General features: G+C 63.2%; 1 protein-coding gene across 1 annotated transcript in view; it reads right to left on the bottom strand.

Annotated features, from left to right (window-relative positions):
- The window catches only part of SPNS2 (sphingolipid transporter 2), a 32,162-nt gene that overhangs the window by 4,996 nt on the left and 1,887 nt on the right, over positions 1-25,279 (bottom strand). Inside the window, exons 2-8 of the mRNA XM_034647261.1 lie at positions 25,189-25,275; positions 13,420-13,485; positions 5,165-5,301; positions 1,591-1,742; positions 1,334-1,400; positions 356-498; positions 17-169 (exon numbers count right to left, since the gene is read on the bottom strand). Of these exons, the coding sequence (XP_034503152.1) occupies positions 17-169; positions 356-498; positions 1,334-1,400; positions 1,591-1,742; positions 5,165-5,301; positions 13,420-13,485; positions 25,189-25,275 (805 nt within the window). The remainder of the gene's footprint in view (positions 1-16; positions 170-355; positions 499-1,333; positions 1,401-1,590; positions 1,743-5,164; positions 5,302-13,419; positions 13,486-25,188; positions 25,276-25,279) is intronic.

Here is a 25,279-nt window from a genome sequence, read left to right as displayed (position 1 = left end):
CCCGGCCCGGCCCCACCTGTCCTTGGCCCCGCAGGGCGGGCTGCTGCACGTGTCCGCCGTCTTCTGCACGACCTGGGCACGGTGCAGGTACAGTGGGATCCACATGCCCAGGGCCCCTGTGGCGAAGGACACGGCCGACGTGGCCAGGGAGGAGAAGACGTAGCTGCGGCTGGGGAGAGGCCGGAGCAGCGGCACTGAGAGGGGCCCCCGAGGCCGCCCTCACCCGCCCCCTCGGTCTCCGCCCCAGGGGTGAGGAGCACCTCGAGCACCGCAGCAGCAGAGACCAGGGCAGCCCGCAGCCAGGGTCCTCTCTCCTCCCCGGCCCCTCCCTCCAGATCCTCCTGGCAGCACTCACTTGCGGATCAGGGCCTTCATGTCCCGTAGCCACGAGCTGTGCACCTTGAGCTGGCCCCCGAGCTGGTCGGCGTGGCCTCTCTTGGTGGCCGGGACCAGGACGAGGATGAGCGTGCCTGTGATCATGCCCACGATGGGGGACACCTGGTGGGGCAGGAGCACATGGTAGGACCCAGGCCACGTCGGCCCTGTCCCACCGCTGAGCCTCCGGGAGCTCCCAATGGGCCGTCCAGAGCAGGGGCCGTCCAGAGCAGGGAGGCCGAGCAGGGGGCCCGGCGGGAGGGGGCTCAGGGATGCATGGAGGACGGGGGACAGACCGCTGGATGAATTAACAGGTGGAAAACCAGAAGGACGGATGATGAACGGCAAGAAGGACAGACACAGAGGGACCGACTCTGAACCCATGGTGAGGAGGGGGCGAGGGGACCTGGGGAGGGCCTGGCGGGCACGATGCTTCCTGATGATAAGCAGGAAGGTTACGGCTTGGGAGGGGGAGGGGGAGGGGCCCACCCACGCAGTCTTCCCCACGTGCGGCCCAAGGTCAGGAACAGAGCCTGCGAGACAGGAGCCCCCCACCCGCTGGAGAGCAGGGAGGCCCGTCCCCCCCCCCCCCCCCCCCCCACCACTTTGTCTTAAGCTTCCGCTCCTCCGCGAGACTGGGGATCTCTGTTTCCTCTGATTGCACTGTCCTGGGGCCTTGGCAGACTCGCCTGAATCCTCCCTTAGGACAGGAAGGGGCTCCAGACCCCGGGGGCCCCCACGCCGAGGTCGCGTCTCGGCCTCCCCCTAACACAGGGCCAGGCTCCAGCAGGACATGCCATCACAGGCCGGGAATGTCCTGACACGTGGGAGGCATCCCTCGTCCTGTCCGCCCGGGCCCCTGAGGCCACAGGGCACTAATCTCGGGGGACCTGGAGGCCAAGGCCCTGTCCGAGTCTGTGGGGGACCCGGGGCGAGGGCTGATCCGGGGTGTCCTTACCCGCAGGGCCCAGTGCCAGTCTCCGGCCGCCTGCTTGACGCTGGAGCCTGTGATGTAGCCCAGGCCACTGCGGAGGGGACGGCGCCGTCAGGCCGCGCGCGGGGGCGGGGGCGCCCACCGGTCTGCGAGGCAGGCCATCCTCCCCCCGCCACCCACCCCGCCTGCTGGCGCTGCTCCAAGGCCGGCCCCCGCGCATCTGGGCGGCAGAGCCCAGCCTCAGGCGCAGGGAGCGGTGGGACATGTGCGGGGACCCTCACCTGCCCAGCGGGATGGCAAAGTAGAAGACGGACAGCATGAGGGTGCGTGTGTTCTTGGTGAACAGGTCGCCGATGATGGTGGGGGCGATGGTGGAGTAGCTGGCCTCACCGATGCCCACCAGGCCCCGGGACAGGACCAGCAGCCAGAAGTGCTGCGGGAGAGGCGGGGAAGGTGGGGTTCACCCTCGGTCCCCACGCCGCGGCCCAGCCCCCGCGGGCCCAGCAGCCCGGGCAGCGGGCAGGGCCTGACCGCCGGCCACAGCGGGGTGCTGGCCACGGCTCTACAGGTCGACAGCTGCACGTGTGGCCCAGACAGGCCCCTCGGTGTCACCACTGCCCCCCCAAGGGCAAGACCTCCTCCCTGGGCTCCAGGCCGGAGGACCCCTGGCAGCTGACGGAGGACCCCGTGTGCGTGAGGAGCGGGCAGGGCAGCCCGTGGGCTCTGCACTCCCCCCAACACACACACATCAAAGAGCGAACCCCAGCTGAGAAGGGTGGGGCTGTGCCCGCTGCCAAGAGTCCTCCCCCTTTGATGTGGACCCGGCCCCTCCGTCCCCCAGCTGCCCAGGGCCTGAGAACCCAGCCTGGTCATCTTTCCCCGGCCCCACCCTGACCAGCCATCCGGCCAGCTTTGCCCACACGCTGCCCTCCTCCGGGTCTCCCTCTGCCCTTCTCCGCCCGGGCCCGCCCCCTGCATCGCCCGTCCAGCCCTGCGCCTCACCTCCGTGTCTGTGTTCCCCACCTCCTCACCTAGCCCCTCTCTCGGGCTCAGCTGCCCACTGCCTTTGCCTACTTTGCCATTGGGCTGTCTTGATTCCTCTGAGCTTTTTATGTATCGCGGGTCCTGACCCTTTATGACACACGCAACGAGCACTGTTGGTCACCTTGCCTTCCACTTTGTCTGTGGGGTCTTCTCCGACGCTGTCCAGCCTGGTGGTGTCCCCGTGATGGGGTCTGGATGGCACGTCCTGCTCAGAAGGGCCTGCCCCATCCCAACACGATGACGATATTCCCTAATAGCTCGTTCGCTATGTCGGATCTCCTCGTTCTCCCACGCCTCCCCCAGGAACCGCTACACGGTTCCTCCCTTACGCTGCGGCCCCACCTTGTCCTGCACACGCGTACAGCAGCACCGCGTCCCCCGCACGCTCTCAACACGTGCACCCCAAAGGGCTCATGCCGTGCCTCCCGCCCCGCGGCTCGCTGCGCCCTCATTCGCGTGTTCCGGAAGCCCGCGGACGCCGCTTGCCGTTGATGTATTCATGCTCCTGCGGCCCAGGGTCTCGCCGCGCACGCCGCCTGTCCTCTTACGAGACCTTCACGACGCCGTGGCACGCGTGTCCGTGTCTGCGGGCTGGGGCTCCTCCCTGGGGAGTGCGCCTCGAAGTCGGCGGCAGGGACGCGCGCTGGTTCGGCGGAATCCCGGCGCTTCGCCCTCCGAAGGGGCCCCGCCAAGTCACACTGTCAACGGCAGCTTGGGTAACACTTGGCGTCTGCAGCCCGCTTAGCTGCGGCCCATCTGATGGGTGTGAAGCTGCGGCTCGTTGCCGTTTCAATTTGCATTCCCTGGCGACTGGAGTCGAGCACCGTCTCCTCCTGGAGTTGCTGCGTTCACCACCCTTTGCCCACTTTCCTGCCGGGTTATTTGGCTTTTTCTTGTTAATTCGTAGCTCTAGATGTTTATATGTTGCTTTCTACTTTGTTTTCACCTGTCTGGAACTTATTTTGAAATACACCTTAGCTTCACCCGGAGTGACAGGCGATGCTGCCCGAGTGCACCTGTCACCTGATGCTGGGCCCCCGCGGAAAGGGCTTCACGGCCGGCCCGCTGTTTGGGTTAGAATAGCACGCCGTGGGGACCGCCAGGGCAAGGCCCTTCCACGGTCATTCCTCACCACGTTCTTGGCTGTTCTTGGGCATTTGCTCTGCCAAGTCAACTTCAGAATCACACTGCCCAGGCCCATCGAGAACCCCGTGGGGCTCGGACTGTGAGGGCTGTGAGTCCACAGACAACTGGGGTGATCCGTCTCTCTGCACCCGCCCGCCCGCCCACCCACACCCCCAGACCCGCCAGCACTGCGGTCCCGGACTCGTGGCTCCATCCCAGGAGTGGCACTGTGGGTCAGAAGACCAGGGGCCTGGCCAGGGGCAGGGCAAGGCCCAGAGGGGCCCAGAGGCTTCTAGTCCAGGCCCCATTCTTGATGATGGCCTGGAGCCCACCTGGGCCTGATTGTCCTCCATGAAGTTGTACCCCAAACCTGCTGGTCCCTCTGCCCCTGCCTCCAGCCTCTTCCACTCTATGTCATTCTGACTCACCCCTGCCCTCAGGAGGAAGACCAGACCCTCCAGCCTGGCCTTCGAGGCTCTCCATGACCTGGCCCCTGCCTTCCTTTCCAGCCAAAGCACTCTACTGGTGTGGGGACCCGTCCACACACCCCACCATGACTGTTTCCATGGGTTTGCTCCCTCTGCCTATCCTCACCTCCCTGTCCTGCCTTCCCAGCTCAAATGCCACCTCCTCCAGGAAGCCTTCCCTGACCCCATGGACTTCGAGAGACTGCTCTCCCTTCAGTGAGGACTGCCAGCACTTTGCACGTCGTGAAGGTTGTGCACATGGAGGCTCCCATCCCGTCGTCCCACACCCAGCCTGGGTGCTCGCAAGGACGGACACGCTCTTCCCTTTATGCCCGAGGCCCAAAGCTCCTTGAGGACAGATCTGGTCTTCTCTCCTTCCTCCTGTGTCTCCACAGCAAGCACCACGAGATGTCCTTCCTCTGCTTGGACACCCCTAGTGATGGGAACTCACTACCTCTCAAGGCAACATGTCAGCCTCGTGGAAGAAAGGATAGAAACTGACTTGTTGCATCCTGCCACGTTCCAGGGTCTGAGCACCATAAACCTTCGAGCTGAGGTCTTTCCATTTCACAGCTGCAGAAACGGGGGCGCTCCGATCACAGGGCTGCGTGGACAGCAGCTGGGACATTCAGACCCAGAACATCGTTATGTAGCAGTGCTGCCTGCCGCCCTAGGGCTCTGACCCGAGCAGTCAGCTGGCTATTGCACAAAGAGCAAACCGTACGGGGCACCCGGCTGGCTCACTCAGTAGAGCACGTGACCCCTGACCGCGGGGTCATGAGTTCAAGCCCCACGCTGGGCATGGAGTTGACTTAAAAAAAAACACCAGCAAAGAAGCAAACTGTGCAAGGCGCAGAGAGGCGTAGTGACTCACCTGGGGTCACACAGCGAGATGATGGCAGGGCCCTGACCCCTAGACCAGACTGGTTCTGCTGCTCCTCCCAGAATCAGAGGCAGCTCAGAAAGAGGAGGCCGCACAGGCCGCCTGCGAGTTCCCCGGCTCCGGCCAGCAGCGGGGAGGCCCTCCCTGTCTGCAGAGCCAGCTCACGAAGTACCGAGACCCCTCATCCCACTGCACTTGGAAGATGCCGCCCAGGGTCGAGCAAAGAGGCGGGAAGCCCAGCGCGGACGAAGACCGGTCAGTGAGGCAGCCGGCGCTGGAGGGAGCGGGACGCGGGGGTGTGCACGGATGCCGGGAAGGAAGCCCGACGGGCCTCACCTGCTGAGGGATGAAGGAGCTGGAGAAGGTGACGGCCGACCAGAAGAAGATGCCACAGCTGAGAATCACCTTCCTGTTGAAGCGGTCGCCCAGGTAGCCGAAGACGGGGGCGGCCACCATGAAGGTGCAGATGAACACTGTGCAGGAGGGGAGAGCGTGACGGGGCAGGGGCCCCAGCTGCACCCGGGGCCGCACCGCCCGGCCCGAGCCCAGGAACCTGCCCGCCCGAGCCCAGGGTCCAGCGGACAGCCCTCGGCTGGGGCCAGGGGCAGAGGAGCCAGCCCCAGGAGGCCCACCTCGGCCAGGCCTGGGCCCAGGGGAGGGCTCTCCTGCAGCCCTTCCCACTTCACTGCGGGCCCAGCTTGTCCAGGGGGCGAGCCCTTGGGGGACGCATCAAACAGTGAAGATTGATGTGTTGAGCATTTTACACGCCAGGAGCTGTGCCAGGAGCTCGCCCCCTGGCATCGTGGGTATGCTCCAACCCCACCCCACCTCGCAGAAGTGGGGGGAGGAGACTGGCCCAAGGCCCCGCTGGCAGCAAAAGTCCCGTTGCGCTTCGATACCCTGACTCCGGAGCCCCCGTTCCTCGTACGTCTCACACTGCTCTCCTTATTATACTTGGGAAAGAGGGTCACCGAGGGAAGGGACCTGCCCAAGGTCACACAGCACATCAGGGTAGAACTGGGCCCGGAGCCCCAGGACTCCCACCCTCACTCGCAGCAGACCCTTCCCTGACACCTGCAGACACGGTCTCTGTTCCTTCACTCATTCGTCCATTCCGCAAAACAGACAAAAATTCCTGCCCTCTTGGGCAGAAGAAACCAGTGATAAAACACAAACTGTGGTGTGTCAGACGGTGACAAGTGCTAAGGGGGGGTCACAGGGCAGAAACAGGAGACGGGAAATAAGTGTGTGAGACAAAGCAGATGCTATGACTTCAAACAGAAGGGTCAGAGAAGGTGACACTTCAGCAAAGACCTGGAGGAGCTAAGGAAACAAATCATGCAAATATTGGGGCAAGAACAGCAAGTGCAAAGGCCCTGGGGCAGGAGTATGCTTTGCATAGCTGAAGAACAGCAAAGAGGGAGCATGGCTGGAGCAGAGGGACGGAGGGGAGAGGCCAGATGGGGCAGGGCCTCACGGCCCACTGTGGTGACCGTGGTTTCCATGGCTGAGAAGGAAAACCCTGGGGGATGCCGAGCAGGGCAGGGACATGACCTGGGTTTGCTCTTCTAGAACAAGAGAGCAGCAGCGTCTCCGAGGACTCCGTGGGGATGCCACTGCCAGTGACGGGCAGGGCCTTGGGGCCCCAGGTGGGACAGAGAGGCCCAGCAAGGCAGGGTAGGCCCTAGGGGTCAGGGGGCAAAGCTGCTCCCCCTGGAAGGCCGTCCCACAGCTGACGGGCAGATGGCCAGACAAAGGCCGAAGGTGGGCAGACGAGGTGGCCAGTTGGCTGGGCTCTGACCGCACATGCGGGCTTGGCTTCTCCCTCAGACCTGATGCCGGCAGGTGGGAAGAAGAGAAAGAGGGGGCGGGAAGGAGGGATGGACGAGGTGACTGAGGGTGAGGGCTGGGCTGGAGGAAGGTGACGGTCTCCCCTCGTCCTGGTGAGCAGGACGGTGAGTGTGCGGCTGCTGGGGGCACAAGGGCCTGGGGCAGAACCAGCATCGAGGGGCGTGGATCTGGGCACCAGGGACCCTGCCTGGGCTCAGAGTCAGCTCTGCCCCTCCCCAGCTGGGTGACCTCGAGCAGGTCGCTACCTCTCTGTTCCTCCATTCAGTGCTGTGCTGATCCATGTTCAACAACTAGCTCTCCAAAAAACTGGGGGTGAGGGTGGCGGGGACCCCGACGGGGGGGTTTGCCAGCTGGCGTGGCGTGAAGACGCCCACCATGGCTGACCTCAGGCCACTGAGTCAGGAGGGGGTGTGCGGTCACACGCGGCACGGACACTCCCACCGAACAGGGGCAGGGGCGGCAAACAGCCTCGGCGGCACAGGTGACGGCCGAGCGCCATGCAGTGATCAGCGAGTGACAAAGTTTGAGCATTCGCCACCTCGCTTGTGACCGTGAGACATTGAGCTCTGCATTTCCATAACTTAGTTTTTGGTAATGGTCATGTGTAACCAGCTCCCACGATTCCTGAAAATCTGTTGCCTCTCACGGGCCAGGCTCCTCATCCGTAAAAGGAAGATAAAAATAGCCACTCGGGCTGCTTGGAGTGTGGGGTAAGAGCGCACAAGGTGCCTGATGCCAGGCCCTGCCCAAAGCCCGTGGCCTCGTCAACACGGGGCCCTTGTTTAGATTACTCAACACAGAAATTACTTCCTCATATTTAGAAAAAGAATTTTCCTGCTGGGCCTGCCTCCCAGGACCTGCCTGCAATCAGACCAGGATGTGGGTCTCGTCAGGATTACACATATTAGGGGAGGAAGAAGAATCGTTCCTTCTGTTCTGGGGGGTGGGGTGGGCAAAAAGAATCAGAGTCAGAGTGACCCCTGTCCATGGGTTGCCCAGTTTGAAGGGGCTAAAGTGCCAGGAAACCAGCAAGGAGGGCCAAGGACAGTGAAGAGAGGCGTCATGGAGGTGGTGACATCAGAGCAGGGCATTGAAGGGTGCATAGGAGTTTACCAGGATGCGCCTTCTTAAAACCAGGACTATACACTGTAAATCACAAGTCTGATCGGCAATACCGCATGAGGGCTAAGGAGGCATGGTGCTTACTGTTACCAAGAACCTCGGCTGTTGTTACGGAACGCTTACTGTCGCGGGTCTGAGCACGCGCCCTGGACCTAAGCACTGGTCACCCCACTGTCCCTCACTAGTCTCTTCATCCCACAGGAAGGGTACAGAGGCCGAAAGGTGTGATGTCACACAGCTCATTGGGTGGCTGAGCCAGACATTAAACCCCATCTGTCTAACTCCAGGGTCTTCACTCTAAATCACACTACAGACTGCAGCATGGGGGAGGGGGACAGCAGGAAGGTGGGCCAGGCCAGAGCAGGGGAAGGCGCTGGAGGAGCCCATGGACAACCACGGCATGTCCGCTCTCCTCCTTCAAAGAGAGGGTGGACAGGTCCAAGGAGAGAGCTGCCCTGGGCCATCCCCACCTGCTCCCCGCAGCAGAGCAGACCCCTGGCTCTCTGCTGGCCCGTCTGAGAGGATGGCAGTCCAGGACCGCAGGTAAGGCTTCTGTGGGAGCAGAGACATCCTGTCCTCACTGCCTGGCCCCAACCGAGCTCCACCACATCATCCCATTTTAGAGCTGGGCCACTGGACACAGCAACCCTCCTGAGCCTGGACCCTTGGGGACAAGGGTGTCCAGGGTTGTGAGGGACAGCAATCAATCTGTCTTTGCAGCCCGCCCCCCTCCACCCCGGTGCTAGGGGCAGACAAGAGAGAGGACCCATCCGGGCCGGCCTGGGGGCCTGAACACCATCAGGGCAGGGAGAGAAGGAAAAGCATTCCCGGCAGAAGGAATGGCAGAGGACCCTGGTCCCTGGCGGGGGTGCAGAGGTGTATGTGGCCAGCAGCCACTCTGCTGGAAATAAAGACAGCGGGGCTAGAAGCTCCCCCCGCCCACCACTCCCAGCCCTGCAGTCTTTGTTGGAGGGGAGCTTTCTGGGCAGCCAGCGGCCTTCCCAGCAATTCCCACACGAGGACATCCTGTGGTCCGGGTGCGGGGAAGCCCTCAGCAGCTCACGTGTGCTGAGGCCACAGGTCGGGGACAATGGGGCCCGCAGGCAGGGAGCCAGGGCAGAGGGGGAAGGGCCTCGAGAGCCTCTCTGTGGGATGGGTGGTACCCCTGCCCCACAGGGCTGGAGAGAGGTCAGTAAGGGGCTGCCCAGTCTCCTGAGCCCCAGGGGCAGCGTGCCGGCTGAGGGCCTTCTCTGCGGCCTGCAGAGGGGTCCACACCCAGGCATCCAGGACCCCCTGCTGAGGGCTCCCCTCTGACCCCGCCCGTGGGGCTGCCGAGCCCCTCTCGGGGTGCACTCGGCCCTAACCCCAGAAGATGGTCCTGGAGCTGGAGTGGCCGAGGGACCCCTGGGCTCCCCCACAGTGGCCTTGGAGCTCAGGTCCAGCCCCCCTGCCCAGCCTGAGTTGAACCAGGGCTATTTTTACGAAGTCCAAATCTAACCAAACTGTTATTTGGGGAGACTTACCATCCTCCATCTCCTGTGGGCAGGGAGGGTTACTCAGGCAGGCTCTGCCCACAGGACGTGGAGGATGGACGCCCAGGCAGCCAGATGATGGGGAGGACCCAGGACAGCCCGGCCCCATCACCGCATGCAGACTTCCCGCAGGAAGAATGGGAACCCCCCCTCCCTGCCACTGCTCAGGACAGAAGCCCTGGGCTGGCCCCTTGGGCCTCGGGGAGATGGGACAGGACGGCCTGGGGGCACAGTCCCTGGGGGCAGCCTGGCTACAGCCTTGCTGGACCAAGTGGGGAGGGAGCGAGGCCAGAAGGAGAGTGCCCCAAAGCAGAGCTGCCGTCTGGTTTCAGTCTGAGCTGGCCCTTCCTCTGTCCCCTGTCCCCACTCTGCCCCCATCCCCATTCTGGAACATCCTCGTGACTGCTCCAACCACAGCCCCCGAGCTGCCTCCCCTCTCCTGTCCACCACCACGCTGGGCCCCGGAGAGAACGTCTGACAGGGACCCGCCCACCCCAAAGCCTTCTCTGGCTCCCTGCTACCCCAAACGAAAGCCAGCTGCCTTTGGCAGCTCACCCTGCCCCGTTAGCCTCCCCGCCCTCCACTGCCCCCCATACGCCATCCTCCAGTCACCGGAGCTTTGACTCCCGCTCCCCTTCCCCCACCTGCTGCTTTCCTCAGACCCATCTTCTGATTTGCTAATTTTCTCTTCGACTGGGTCTAATCGTTTCGTTGTTCAATTTCTGTGCTTACGCTTTTCATTTCCAGAATTTTGAACTGAAGTCTCTAAAGTGGCAGCTCCCTGTTCTCCTTCAGGAAGGTGCTGCTCCTGTCTCGTGAGTTCTGCTCTTTCTATGGAGCTCAAGAAACTGAGCTCGCGTAACCCTGAAACCCTAAAGGCAGATCTCTTGCCCGGACTCGCTGAGGGTCAGTTCCCCATTTTCCAGCATCGCCTGGCACCCTCCCTGGGGGCTCTGCTCATTTTCGGTTTGAGTTTGTCCTCAGAGGCACTGCCATTGCAGTCCCACGCAGGCCCCAGGTCCCGAAGGCTCCCCTGAGGGGCAGCTCTGGATCCCCCCCCGGGGTCCTACGTGGGGAAGGGCCTGGAAACAGAGCCAGAGCCAGATGGACACGTCCTCCCACACAGAGAGACTGCCACTGGCCTGGGGGCACAGCCAGAAATCGGGGAGCTTGCCCGGGCTCTGGGGGGAAACCGAGTCACCATGCGACGCTGGAAGCCGAGGCTGCACGGGCCCCCCTCAGAGCAAAGAAACCCCGGAGCCTGGACGCGGGGCCCAAGAGCTCTGTGGAGTTTCATCGCACTTCTCGGCTTTTTATGTATATTTAACATTTTTCATCGTAAAGATGTTTACACTGAAAATACCGTAACAAGATCCTGTGACAGATACTGGTCCCCAGGCGCTCTGCACCACTTGGCTTTAATACCAGCGCCCACTCCTGTTTTTCGGTTCAATTCGCCTCGTCTGGCACCTGGGAATTCCCCTGCTAGCTTGGGCTTTCGAGCTCAGCTATGTAATTTCAGTGTTTTCTTGGCATCTTTTATCCAGCTCGGAGTGGGGGAAGGAGGCGGGCTGGGCGTCCTGTACCCCGAACAAACTCTAACTCATCCTTCAAAGCGCTACTCAAATGTCCCGTCCTCGGGGAAGTCTTATCCACCTGCCACCGGGCAGAGCCAGGTGCAGCCTTGCTGCCATCCCCCCCCAACGCCCAGGCCCCCACAGTGCCCCCCTGTGCCTGGTGGTGACTGGACACGTTCTCCGTTCCCACGGAGAGAGGGAATCCGCTGGAATGCAGGGACAGAGCCCATGGCAGAGCCCAGCCCAGGGCCTGGCCAGCAGGGGGCCCAGCACCAGCCGCCCTTTGGGTGTGGGCTCTGGATGCCCCTGGTTTCCCAGGACAGCAAGAGCTGTCATCACGGAGGCCGAGCTCCGGCTCCTGCAGGGACTCGAGCCCGGCTCTGGGCTGGCAGCGATCTGCAAGGGGATTGCCGAAGGCAGGCTCTTCCCAAGCCCGCTCTCAAGATCTGATCCCAGGGGAAACGGCAGGGGCAGGCCCAGGCCTGACCCTCAGCCACCCCCCACCCGTCTCTGGGCACAGCTGCCCCTGGCACTCACAAAAAGCAGAAAACCCTGCTCACAGCCTCGCCCTTTGATCTGGGCAAACAGCAGCACCCGGCCGGCGCTCTCCACCTGGCTCCGACCTTATCAGGGGCTGGGGAAGAGGCAGGTGCCTGGGGCCCCGGCCAATTAGCTGCTTTGCCTGGTTGCCCACTGAGTCGCAGCCTGGTCTCGCTTGCCTGGTCTCTAGGCTCCAGCGGCCAGTCCGGGTAGGTGGTAGGGTAAAGGCCACGGGGTAAGGGGCTCTGAGAGACCACAGCCCAGAGGCACCCACCCTGAGAACAGACACGCCGGAAGCTCAGAGCCCCAGGACAGGCCTCTCCAAGCCCGTGGCCCCCTGCGTGCCATCCCCACGCCAAGAGGACGGCCTACATGGACCCCCTTCCCAGGCCCGCAAGTCATCGTTCCTCTCGACCTCTGCCCTTCGTCTGGGAAGGAAAGCTTCCTTCAAAGGGGGCTTCTGGGAGGAAGAACCAGGGAGGATGATGCTGGTGGCTCTCTAGTCCACCTGCAGCCAGGTCGCCAGGGGTGGTGGGGGCTGCCGTGCCATCTGTCTCTCAGCCAGGAAGGTGGCCGAGGACATAATTACAGCAGCCCCAAGAGCCTCACAGCCTCCCACCCTCCCCGGGGGGCTGTGCTGGCCCTGCCCTCACTGGTGGGGTCTCAGTGGTGGAAGCTGGGGCAGATCCTGGCTCCCTGTCAGTCAGCAAGGCCAAGGCCAGGAGGGGATGAGATCCAGCCGGCCGGGTCCCCAGTGACTCAGGGGCCACAGAGGGTGGGGGCTGGAAAGCTGGGCTCTCTCCTGCCTCCCCCTTCCGTGCTAGGCCTGGCTGGAACTCTCTCTTCCAGGCTGAGTGGCGGGTACCATGTGCTCAGAGCCCAGGAGGCTGGAGGCACCTGTCCTGGGACGGCTGACTGGCTCAGGCCCCGCAGGGGGGCCCAGCAAGGGGGGAAGGGCCAGGGGACAAGTTCGGGTGCATGTCCTGGGGGGAGTGATGTGGGCAGAGGCAGGGGCTGGCCACATCAGCCTTGCCCCTCATCCCAGCTCACGCAGCTGTCTGTTGGGGCTGAGCCTGCAGCTATCACACCATCTCTCTGAGCCCCAGAGCCCAGCTGGGAACGAGCCCAGGCTGCAGGGTGTGCGGCTGGTGGTGACCTAGCAGCCCACGGGGTGTGGAGGCCTGGCACAGCCCTCCCTGGAATGCCACCTAGACAGGTCAGGCGGGTTCCTGGACAGAGCTGGCTCCCTCCACCCCTCCCTCCCCGGGGAGCCCAGGCCCGGGAAGGGGTTCATGCACTGGAATGCGGACCATGCAGACTTCCTCCCACACATCTGACCGGGCCTCACAGCCACATGGACTCCAGGGCCAAAGGAACCGGGCCCCTGGCCACACAGCAAGCTTGGGGCCACGGATGGGGTCGGCCAGGGACAAAGGAGACGTGGCACAACTGCTCACGGCCCACCACACTGCCCAGCCCAGGGGCAGAGGACCTCAGGCCCAGCAGCAGCCCATGACCCAGGCTCTCAGGCTCCTGCCCTGGGAATGACCGAGGGGATTTCCTGCTTTGACATCTAAGCGAGGATTCCCAGCCTGAGGCTGATGGAAGCAATGGGGGCTGGAGGGGGGGTTGCCACGGAGACAGGGTCACCAAGCCTCTGCTGACACCATCCAGCCCAGCAGCTAAGGTGCTCCCCCTCAGGATGGAACCTGGGCCACCAGGTCGATGGGGCCCCAGGACCCAAAAGAAGGGTCAGCCCTAGGGCCGTGGGCCGTGGCCACACCCCTGTACTCTCCACTGCCCCCTCAGGCTGTTATTGGTCTGTGTCACGAGAAGAGAGGCAGGGGCTTGGGGAAGGGAGTCTTTGGTGAGCTACAACTGAGAGATGTGGACGAAAAGCTCCTGTTCTTTCCCGCGAGTCACAAGAGACGAGGTCTGGGGGGCCTGGGGGGCGGGGGGCGGGCCTCACCTGACTGCAGCAAGCCGGCGCCTCGGTCCTTGACCCCAAAGTGCTCCTGGATGTCCAGAAGGACGCCTGGGAGGGGAAGACAGAGGGTGCATATGTGTGATGCCCGGCCTCCCCTACCCCTCAGCCCTCCTAGGAGACCCCAAAGCCAAGCCCAGGCCTCCGCCCACCCGGCAGGGCCCAACCTGGCCCCATCTACAGAACGCCACCCTGCCCAGTTTGGCCAGGCCTCCCGTGCTCACCCCCAGGACAGGGTCCTAGCCCCTCGCTCGGCCACAGCAGGGGCCGGAGGCACAGACAAGCAGGGCTCCTCCATGGTCACCAGGCACCTGCCAGCCTGGAACTCTGTGTCCCCCGTGCCCTCCGGGGAGCCCAGAAAGCCCCTGAGAGCCGCCAGGAAGCCTTCCAGCCAAGGAATGGGCACAGGAGTGGCAGGCAGCACTCACACGTACCCACCTGCACGTGCACTCGCTCACCCAGCTGTCCTCGGGGTTATCACCAGGACCCCCACTTTTCCGACACCAGAGCTGAGATGCAGAGGGAGGCAGGCAGGGTTCTTGGGGGGAAGGGGACCCCTCGAGGCCATGCCTGCCCTTCTCCCAAGTCCTGGCCATCTCTGCTCTCCCATCAGGACTTGGCACATCGGTGGGGGGGGGGGCGGAGCAGGGGAGACACAGCTGGAGGAACTAGATGTCAGCAACAACCATGGGCAGACAGAGCCACGGCCGCATGGGGGCCAGCAACCTCCTGGACCCCCCTCCCCTCTCCCAGAGCTCAACCAGGCTCCTGAGCAAGCCCCCAGCTGTGCTTATCTCTGAGGACAGCAGGCGGCTGGGCCCCAGAACACCGCACATGTGCACGGAGAAGGGATAAGGAAGAAAGGAGCGGGGGGGGGGGTTGCCCCAGAAGCCCCCCATGCTGGGGACTGAGGAAGGGACCAGGCCTGCCTTCGGGGGACCCTCAGAGCTCATCGTGATCACCTGGTGTGCATCTCGGAGCCGTGACTGCTTTACTGGTTCAAGCCCCGCGTGACCCTGCGGAGCCTGACCCCACGAGGCCGGGACTATTACCCCCGGACAGACAGGGAAACTGAAGCACAACGGGTTGAGCCAACGCCCCAAGTCATACAGCAGGAAAGCGGGCAGACTGTCCCCCCCAGGCCTGCCAGAGGCTCCCTTCGAGGCTGTCCCCCTGAGAGCCATTTCCTGGGACTCGGCCTGACAGCCGAGAGACACTGGCCTCCTCCTTGTGAATGCTGAGTGCGTTTACCATAATTACCAGTAATGAAGAGGCTGTGCGAGGCCCAGTTAATGACTTAATAACCTAGGCGGGCTGTGGCTGTGCCCCAAAGGTGGAAGCCTGGGGCCTGTCCCGGGCCTGCGATGGGATGGCGATGGCGGGGCCAACCGTGGGCCCGACTCTGGAGAACCACCTGCACTCCCCTCCAGCCCCGCAGCCCATTCGCGCCCACGTCTGAGCCGGGGCCTCCGCTCCCCTCCCTCGCTCACACCCTCAGCGTCTCCCGTGGCTCCCCAGTGCCTCAGACGAGGACCCTGGCCTTCAGCAGGCCACGGGCTGCGGGTTCGGCCCCTCCGATCCCACCGCCAGCCTCACTCCTCAGGACACCACCCGCCCCCCCTGCCATGCTCCAGCCTCCCAGACTATTCACGGCCCCCAAGTGCCCACCCGTGGGCAGTGCTGTCCCAGCCGCTCCTTCCAGACTAGTTCAGGCGCCTCCTCTTCTGGGAAGTCTTCCCGGTTTCTCCCTCTCCCATTCCCCTCAATAAGTCAGGTGCCCGCACGCTCCCCTGTCCATTCTTGTGTTAGCACCTGTCACACGAGGGTGCGCGGGGACACGGACACCCGCTCCTTGGGTGCACCGTGGCTAGGAGCTAAGAGCCAGCAGTCACAGTCGCCGCTAAGGTCCAAGGGCTGGGTGAGGCTCTGCAGAGGCTCCCGCCATCCTGTGGCTACGTAGGGTTCTCGACCCCACGTTCCCTGTGTCACACGGCACACAAGGGTCCGGCATGAGACTGGAAACCAGGCCTGTCGGCAAAAACCATAACGTGTTCTGTCTCTGCATGTCCCTTGCTCTTGTCACCCCCCCAGCTCAGGGCCCGACACCCAGCCAGCCCACAGAGGCCGTTCGTGGACAGACGGATGGGTGAGTGGACGCTGCGTCGCCCTCCAGCAGGACCCGCTGCAGAACAGGGTGGTGGCAGGTCATCTGCAGAACCCAGAGCAGAGACTGGCACACGTCAGGTGTGCTGAGGGACAGGTGCACCTGGGCAATGGCAGGAGGGCAGGACTACCCCTGGGCCGTGCGCAATGGGAGCCTGACCATAGCCAAGAGGAGGGCAGGGGGCTCACTCGGTGGGGGGGGGGGCAGCCATATCAAAATGGTCATCATGAAGACAGCTTGTGTCCCCAGCAAATCCAAACACTCTTGCTTCTTGCCCCAGGCTCATCCTAGCCACCTGACCAGTCGTGGTCCGCCCCCGCAGCTCTTCAAGGCCCCAGGTCTGCCGCCGCCTCCAGGAAGCCTCCCCGGACCTCCTCTGATACACAGAGCTCCTGGGAAGGGGGAAGAATATTTTTCCACATCCAGATGGACGTCCTGGGAACTCCTGGGCAGGCCAGACCCCAAGACAAAGGACCCCAGCACCCCGGAGCCCAGGCTTGTGTCCACTGCCTGAGCTCCAGGAAGAACCTTCCCTGGGAACAGGGCCTCACTGAAGCCGTAAGGGGCTGTTTTCCCTCTTATGGGGCAGGAAGGGGCTACGGCCACAGGCGGTGAGATCCGCTGGCTCGGGAAGCATGTGTCACAGCGGCTTGCCGGTCGTCTCGGATTTTCCTCTGGGTTCCAGCCTGGCTCGGGCCCACACACCCCTCCCTTCTTCCCACCACAGCCTTATTTTTAGCCTCTTTCCTGGAGGCTGAGGTTTGGTGGGTCACAGGACGGGCCTCCCGCCCAGGACCAGCCTCCTACAGCCCAGGCCAAGTCCCTCCACCAGCCTGGGGCGTGCACAGTGGGGCCCCCAGCCCACACGCAGCCCTCAGCCACCCCACAGCCACGACTGTCAGTCCAGCCTCTCCGGACCCACAGCCAGGATCGTCCCCACAGGGGCCTCCTCCCGGGCCCAAGAAAATGTTCTGGAGCAGCGAAAGCGTCTGAATGTGCTCCCCCACTGACCCCCCGTTACACCCCTCCCAAGCCCCAAGGGTCTCGCCTCTTGTCCAAGGCCAGCTGTCCCTCCTGCCTCCTGGGCCCTGGGGCACCCCCGGCCTGGGCCTCACTTCTGCCTTCTGCATGTCAGCCCACAGATGTGCACACCCCTCTTTTGCCCCAGTGGTGAAAACAGTCCTGACTTGCCCCCTCTGCCTGCCCCTCCTTCTCGGTCCCTCCTTCACAGCTGAAGTTCGTAAAAGACCCCCAAAAACTCAGTGTCTTCCCCTCCATCACTCCCCTGAAACCATCCCCCCGGAGGCTCGGTCCTGCCCCCTTCCCCATTCCCAGGGCAGCCCCGTGGCGCTCCCCAGCCCAGAGCCCTCTTGCCTCCCGCAGCCCTATGTGTGCGCCCCAGAGAGCCCCTCTTCTTCGCCACCCGGCCTCCTCCTGGGGCTCCAGCATCCCTTCTGCAGCCTGACCTCACGTGCATTTTGCATTTCCCCCTGCGTCCTGGGCTCTGGGCTCGAGGAGCTGACACCGTGGCCTGGGGCTGTCAACTCTGGTGAGAACTGAGTCACCCATGAGTTCCTCCGAATTCACTGGCCCGACCCCTGGTCAGGAACACTACCAACCACAGCGCTACCTGGATTAGCTGAGGGTGACGACTCCCTAAGGCCACCCCAACGAAGCCCAGACTTCCAGCGTGGGAGGCCGCCACGACCCAGGTGAGACCCCAGGACGCACTGACTCGCTGCCGGGGTGACTTGAAGCTGCTGGCCTGGCGGCCCAAGGCCCCTGTGCGGTGCGTGGCACAACCTGCCGGCTCGGGAGCCTTGACGACAGCCGGGCCCTCTTCCCGGGGGGCTCCGCCTCCACCCGTATCCAGGGCCTAGACCCGAGGTCACGTCTCCCGGGGGCCGACCCCCGACCCCGCCTCTGCAGCTCTTGTTGAAGATGTGTCCGTAAACTCGAGAGCTGACTGGACACGAATATTCACGGTCCCCCCCATCACAGCCGGTCCCCCCCATCACGGCTGGTCCCCCCCATCATGGCCACCTCCCCCATCACGGCCCGTCCCCCCCATAACGGCCCGTCCCCCCTATCACCGAGGCCTCACCAAGCCCAAAGGAGAAGAGGAAATCACACTGACCTCGGGAGCCCCCAGCCCAGACCAGCCTCAGATGCAAGGCTGGGGCGACATGACCTTGAGGTCTCTTCCTGCCTTGTCAGCCAGGGCTGGGCACTCCCCCAAACACAGGCATCATCACCCCACGTTCACCCTGCCTTTTTCAGAGCAGCAGACAACTTAGCTGAATTCCCAAGAGCATGGCCTCCGGAGGCCGACCATCTGGGTTTAAATCTTGGCTTCTCCACTTACTCTGCTGTGTGACCTTAGCCAAGTTACTTAACCTCTCTGTGTCTTAATTTTAAGACCTGCTTCATATGGTTGTGAGGTTTAAATGAGTTAATGTGTATAAAGTGCTTAGAACATTGCCTGGCACATAGCAGGTAATCAGTAAATGTTATAAAATACAATCAGTGATCGCTAACTCGTGGGGCAGGAGCCCCAGGCCATGACCAGAGAGCAGGGCGAGCTCCCCCGTCACTGTTCTTTTCTCCAAAATGGGACAGACGGCTGGAAGGACAGGGCCTAGGGATGTGATGGGATGGGCCATGCCTGCCATTGGTTGGTGCGTCTCAGAGGGACGGGGTCCTCTGTGGAGGCCTCCGAGCTGGCTCAGTCTAGAAGAATCACCCCTGCTCCAACGCTCAGCCACAGCTCCCGCCCCGGTAATTACAGGAGCCTGAGGGCCTGGCTCTGCTGACCTGGCTCTGGACGGCTAGGGCTGCAAGCCACAGGCTGGCCCTGCGGGCACCCCCCGCCCCCGCTCCAGGGGACTGGCCAAGGTTAGTCCCTGAAGGCCGGGACCAGCCTTCACGTACGCTCACTTCTAACCTGCCCCAGAGCTTCCGTGGGGCCACCTCCGGCCACCATCCCCTGGGGGAAGCTGAGTGATCTCCCGGAGCATTTGGTCCCTGCTCTGACCGTCCACCTGACAGCTCCTAGGACCCCTGCAGGTCCCGGCCGCATGTGCCCTAAGTCTTCACCACACTGGTCATGCACACACCTGCCTACGCCAACCCTCCTACCCCACGTCGCCTGACAAATCTGGGTTATTACTGTCAGAACGGCTTGGCGGTCATCTCCACAGGGACTGTGAGGCGGAGGCCCCCAGCCCCAGAGCCCCCTCCCTAGAGGACCCAGACTCGAAGGCCGTGCCCCTGAAGAGCACAGCAGCTGGCGCGCCACTCCCTCTCTGCAGGTCCTAGAAAGGACACACCCCTGTCCAGCCCGACCCCCGGGGCTCAGAGCCCTACCCCCTCCCACCAAGTCTCAGTGCCCAGAGTGGGCGGGGACAGGCAGCCTGGCCTCTGTCCCGTGGTTCTAGTCTGTCATTTGGGGCCAGCTTTCCTGGAACCAGACTCGGCCTTAGTAATTTGGGGGCTCTGCACAGCCACTCCTTGCCTGACGCGCCCCCCCGCCCCTGCCCCTAGCCCTGTCCTGGCTCAGGGACTCCCCAAGACCACTGGGGCCACCCTTATCCTGACCGGCAGACCTAGGATGAGGCCGGGGCGTGGGGGAGAGATAAGGCCTCAGGGCTGCTCCCTCCCTGTGCGCTGCCTCGGTGGCCGAGACCCATGGCCGCGCCCACCCTCTCAGATGGCAGACGGAGATTCAGAAGGTGACATGGGATAGAGGCCGCAGAGCCAGGCAGGAGCGGGCCCGTGCTCCCCACCTCATCCAACAGACCGCAGAAAATTGGCTGGGACCAGCCCCTCGCCACCTCCACACCAGCTGCCCTTATGATTGCTAGAAACAGCGACTGACCAAGCTACGGCACCCCTCCCAGGCGCAGCCCTGGACGGTCTACAAAGCCTGATCGCGCTCCTTGCTTCCCAGGACCCTGTTTGGCAAATCCGTGCTTGACGGTGAGGGGACCATGAGGAGAACGTGCAGCCAGCCATCTGCAGGGCATGAACCCCAGCCCAGTCTCCACGGCGGCGGAGGGACACCTGCGGGGGAGCCTCCCCACCCCACCCCCCAGCCCCAGCCTCTAAGCTCTGCCTGGTGCCTCCCTGCTGCTCCCTTCTTGCTTCTGCCCTTCACCCAACTCCCCCGGGACCCTTTCACCAGCCTCCCAGCTGCCAGGAGACGGCCAGGCCCTCACAGCCCACAGAGGAGAGCAGAAAATCACCTCCTGAATTTCCAGGAGCCATTCTGCCCGCGTGGGGGCAAGGAGACCCCTCCACCAGGGCTGAGGGCAGGGCAGATGGGGCCCCTCCTGACCGCTTCCCCCATGTCCCTCCCAGAGACGCAGGGCCCACACCTCGCCGTATGGCGGGGACAGAAGGGCAGCACTGGCCCAGCAACAGGGCCTGGGCCTTAGCAGGGTCATCCAAACCTACCAGGGCCCTCAGCCCAGAAGGACGGGCTGGGGTCAGGCAGGACCGGGTCAAGCCAGCCCTGCCACTCAGCCGCTCGACAAGGGCCCCAGCTGGGCCAGCCCCCCATGCCTACAGGGCCGTGCAGATGATGGAGCTCAGCCCCTCGAAACGGGGTAGGTGTGCTGAAGGACGTGGTAGAAAGCTGGGAGTTGGGCTCAGCCCACAGAGCGGGGGAAGCCTTCTGGAAGGAGGGCAAGGCACCACTGAGACCCAGCAGGGGGGACTGAGCTCGGCTGCTTGCAGCCACTGGGGAACTGGCCTGGTTGTCCTGGGGAAGGAGGGTGCAGGCGGAGCTGGGGGGTGCTCAGAAGGCACCACGTGCCTCACAGGACCCCTGGGAGCAAGATCCTGACCACAGAAAGGGAGCAACAAAATCATGGATTGTGCATTCAGGGCTCAGAGAGGGCCAGACTCTGCCTTAGGTGACACAGCGGGTCTGGCACCGCCAGGAACAGGAAGCTCAGCGGGGAGACAGTCAGGGCCCTGCAGGGAGCCCGTGGATCACGCCGGGACTGTCTCTGTTGCCCTTACTCTCATCCCCCTTGGCAGGGCCGGGCCTGGCGCAGGACTTCAGGCCCCCACACCCAGGCAGAAACAAAAGCCACTTCCTGTCTGGGAAAAGACAGCAGCCCCTCCCCTCTGAGCAGCTCAGTCCTTCCAGCCCCTCACAAAATGAGAAACCAAGGCAGGAGCTGGCCCGTAATGCCCTGGGCCGCAGACCAAGGTAGCATGTTTCAGGGCACTTCCTGTGACAGGCGGCAGCACAGCCGGGTGGTGCGGGGACGGGTGCTGGCGATTAGTCATTGGGGCGCTGGCACTCCAGGCCGCCCGGCCGCTCACCTGCGTGCCGGCCTGCCAGACAGGCCCTCTGGAATGTGGCCCTGGGACACCCCGCCCGGCAGAACTTAGTGCTGACGTGGCGGTGGCCAGGGCCGGGCCACCCAAGGGGACAAGGCCACCCGAGGGCATAGGGCAATGGCGGTGCTGACCATCTTTATCCACAGCCCCGGAGCTGGGAGCCTGACTTGGCTTCCTCCCAGCCAGGGGACCCTGGGCCTCTGTTTCCCCCCCTGTCAGCTCCAGACAGACTCCAGCAGGCAGACGAGAGCCAGGAGCCCCAGGCCAGCAGCCCCCACCTGCACCCAGCTCAGGTGTCCTGCCAGGCCCGCATGCCCGGCTGGGTCCCTGTGCTCAGCTCTCCCGGGTTTGTGCTAGTGAGCAGTTGCCATGGAGACCAGTCTCGGCTTCCTTGGCAGAAAAGGGCTCCCCCAGGGCAGGGCTCTGCCTCTCCTCACCAGTCCCTGCGTGGCCCAACTTCAAGCACCCGGTCCGCCACCGGCTGGGTCAGAGGAAGAGAACGCTGGGGCTCAGGGAGGTTGGGGCAGGGTCTCAGCTCCCCAGAGCCACCCTCCAATGCCGCGCAAGGCCTGTGCCAGCTCCTCCAGCTGGGCCCGGCTCCAGGAGCGGAGCGATGCCTCCTACACCCTTGGCTCGGCTTCCGTTTTACAGATGGAGGAGTGGGAACCCAGAGCCGGCACAAGGAGGCAGAGCTGGGGAGAGAGGACCCCAGGCCCCCAGCTGACGAGCTCCCTCTTTCTCCTGAGCTGGCAGCCGTGACTGGGCTCAGAGTGGCGACTGGGGGGCTGCCAGGCCGGTAGGGGTCACGGGAGGAGCCATGTGCCCGAGGGGACCTCAAACTGCCTCTCCCAAATTGAGCTCAAGTTCACATGCTCGGAGGGCTCTGGCCCCGGCCAGAAGCAGGGGGCACCCTCCCCACCTCCACCGAGAGAAAACTGCCCCAGGGCAGTCCCGGTCCTGTTCCTCTCACTGTGTGAGCTCCAATAGGTGCCTGTCCTCCTCTGTCCACGCCAGGAGATGGGCTGAAGCATCTAGGGGTGGCTTCTGGGCGCCTTCGCTCGTATCCCGTTGAAGCAAGCCCCGGAAGAAACGCCGAAGCCAGGGCTGGGCCCTCCTGGCCAGCTTCTGAGGCCTGCTGCCCTCAGGGGGTTCTCATGGGGAGGAGGAGAGGCCATAATTAGCTGGGAGTACTAGGGCAGAGGCAGGATGGAGACCAGCCTGGTGGCGAAGGGAGGGAGGGGTTCTCAAAGGGACCTGCAAGGGACTGAGCCACACAGACGCGGGAAGGGCCCAGGGGCCAGCAGGGCTGCAAAGGCACGGGGGAGGGAAAGGCAGCGGACACGACGGAGCTCTCCCGGGGGTCTGCTTGGCCCAGGTGCTTGGAACCATCCTCGTGTACTCCACAAACCTGGGAGCTGCAGAGGAGGAAGCGGTGACCCGGAAGGCTCAGGGGTCACCCCCAAGGTCACCCAGCTGGAAAGCTGAAGAGCCTGACTTGAACCCTGGCATCGTCCGTGCTGCCCACGGCAGTGGGCCCAGCCACTGTGGCTGTTGCTGCCTGACACGTGGCCAGTCCCCACAGACAGGCGCTGTAACTGTAGGTTACACACCAGGTTTAAAAGTCAGGATGAGAAAAAGAGCAGAATGGCCCGTGAATAGCTTTTATATTGATGACATGGTGAAATATTTAGATATAGCAGGTTGAATAAAATATTTTTATTTCACTTATTTCTTTTTACTTTTCCAATGTGGCTCCTAGAAATCTTTAAATTGTGAATGTGGCTTGCATGGTATTCCTTTTGGAGAGAGTTGGTCTATACCACAAAGTAGAAAGGCACAGGACAGATTTAAAGAGAATGGAATGCCTTCCATTCTTTGACAAGGAAGCCAGGGCCACACAGGTGAGGTTCTCAGGGGCCAGGTGGGCCAAATATCAAAGAGGACGGAGCAATTCAGTGTCTGCCTCCCCTCCTGTGTCCCAGCAGGGCCAGCCAGCAACAGGTGGACTCAGGTCTAGAATGACACTCCCCTGCCCTCCCCCTGCAAGCACATCAAGCCACAGTAGTTGTCATAGAGACAGTCAATCTTCCTAAAAACTGAACTTGGGGGCAGGGGCATGGGGGAGTCTGCCATAAAGAGAGGGAGAGGGAGCCAGGCTTATCCGGAGAGGAAATCTGTGTACGTTGTTGACGGGTGTTGGGGGAGGGGCGGTGCCTGAGCCCAGGCCGGGGACAGGGAGGGATGCATAGCCCTGGCTGCTGTTTGCACAGGGTTTTCCGGGCCTTCCTCCCCATGGCCCCACACCCCTCTTAGCTGCCGCTGTCCATCCCCCCTTACCCATTCACTCGAAATTTCCTATCTCGTGCTCCCATGCTGACTCTGGGACCCAAGGAGGGCTGGGGGCAGATAAGCTCCACACCTCTGGATCCCACCCCCTCCCCTCAGTCCCTGGCAGAATCAGTGTCCCTGAGAATACCAGGGAGGGGTGGTCTGGGGCCGGAAAAAAACAAGTTGTCAAGTGTTACAATGCCAGCAGCTGCACCGTTCAATGCCGGCTGGAGGGTGGGAAGTCTCTTCCCAGGCAGAGGCTTACCGGGGGGCCTAATGCCAGCCTTATCTGCACTCCCAGGCCATCTTGGATGCGGGCCGCACCGGGGCCTCGGTCTCCTCATCCGTACACAGAAGTCCCCAACGTTCTCTGACTTCTCCCCACTTCAGGGTGACACCTAAGCTCCCAGGTCCCAGGCAGCACATCCTGAGCATTCCAAAGAAAGAGCCTCCTGGGCATGGCCCAGCTCAGAAACTGGTACCACTGGTCCCTGCTTCCAGCTCCCTGGAACGGGAGAGAACGGAGAGCCAAGGGGTCTGGAGAGCGGGAGGACAAGGGTCTCCCACCAGAGTTCTCCCCTTCTACCTGACGCAAAACCCCATTCAACAGAGGAGACCGAGGCCAGGAGAAGGGAAGGGGACCCAGGGCCACATGGTTTACGCCAGGGCTCTCCCCCGACCTACAGAGTTCTCTTTACAGTCTGTCCAAAATTCCTCCTGCTGTCTTTTTTCTTTTCTTTCTTTCCTTTCCTTTCTTTCTTTTTTTGTTGTTTCAGATTTTGCTAAGCCGTACTTAGGCAGGTTCTGGGCCAGGGTGCCGTGTGTAGAGTCACTGCTCTCCTCCCACAGGGAACCCCTCATGCCAGCCTGGCCAGAGCGCTTTTCTCTCAAGGTTACACCATTCTCACCTAGAGGCAGCTCAGGCCGCGGAAGGGCCCTACTCACAGACCCCTGAGAACTGGGGGAGGGGGAGTGAGCCGCTGGAACCCCAGAACCCTGTCTACCCCCCAGGGGCGCAGGGTTCATGCACCTCACAAATGGGAAACAGACCCAAACACCAGCTGAGACTGGCCCAAGGTCACACAGCAAGCACACGAGGGGCAAATCTGGGACCAGAACCTAGCTGTGCTATCGATCCCCACCCCCTCCCCAAGGCTGGTTCCCAGAGATGCTCCCACGGGACAGGCAGCCCCCTCAACAGCCCCAGTGGCCTGCGCCCCACCCCAGGCCCCAAGCGCCATAGAGCAGGGGGAGGCGTCTTCAGGCCTGTAGCCAGGGCCAGCTGCAAACCGCATCCTGGGTCCCCAGGCGCCGCGGACCCGCCCCGCCCCTCCCTCCGCTCCCCGCAGCCCCGAGCCTTTGTCAGCCACGCGCTCACACACAGATCCGAGCCGCCCGCGCGCACACACCCGGTCTCCCCTGGCGCACACCCGCAAGGGGCGCGCGCACTCGCCACACGCACGCAGGGGAGTGGAGGCGGCGGAGGAAGGAAGGAACTGACCCGCTAAGGCCCCGACAGACCGCCTGGGCTGGGGGAAGGGGAAGAGAGGCCGGGGAACCTGAGGCTGGGGCGGGAGGGGGCACGGAGGCGAGAACACAGAGACGCAGAGGAGACTCTCGGAGAAGAGGACAACGGATGGGACGTCAAGGGCTGGCGAGGACGCACGGGCTACTCCAGGGATGGGGACTCCTTTAGCCCCCGGCCTGGCGGGGCGGGGGTAGGGGGCAGGGGGCGGGCCCCGGATTGGACCCGTGATTCACCGGGCTTCACTCGTCTAGTTGTGCCTGAGAACAGGGCCCTTAGAAACCCCACGCACGGCTTGAACATAAGGGCCCTGGGACCAAAGGCTTCCCGGGGTACCTCCAGGCGGGGGGTCCCGGTTCTCGGGCTGGGTGGGGCACCCGCTCACCTGCCACGGTGTACCTGTCCAGGTAGTTGAGCACGTTGCCCAAGCTGAGGATGGCGGCAGCTGCCCCCCGTCCGCGGCCCAAGCTGGCTGG

The sequence above is a fragment of the Ailuropoda melanoleuca genome, chromosome 17 (genome assembly GCF_002007445.2).
Source record: "Ailuropoda melanoleuca isolate Jingjing chromosome 17, ASM200744v2, whole genome shotgun sequence".
Taxonomy (NCBI): domain Eukaryota; kingdom Metazoa; phylum Chordata; class Mammalia; order Carnivora; family Ursidae; genus Ailuropoda; species Ailuropoda melanoleuca.
Note: the sequence above shows the minus strand (reverse complement) of the source record. Positions and strands in the feature narration are given on the sequence as shown.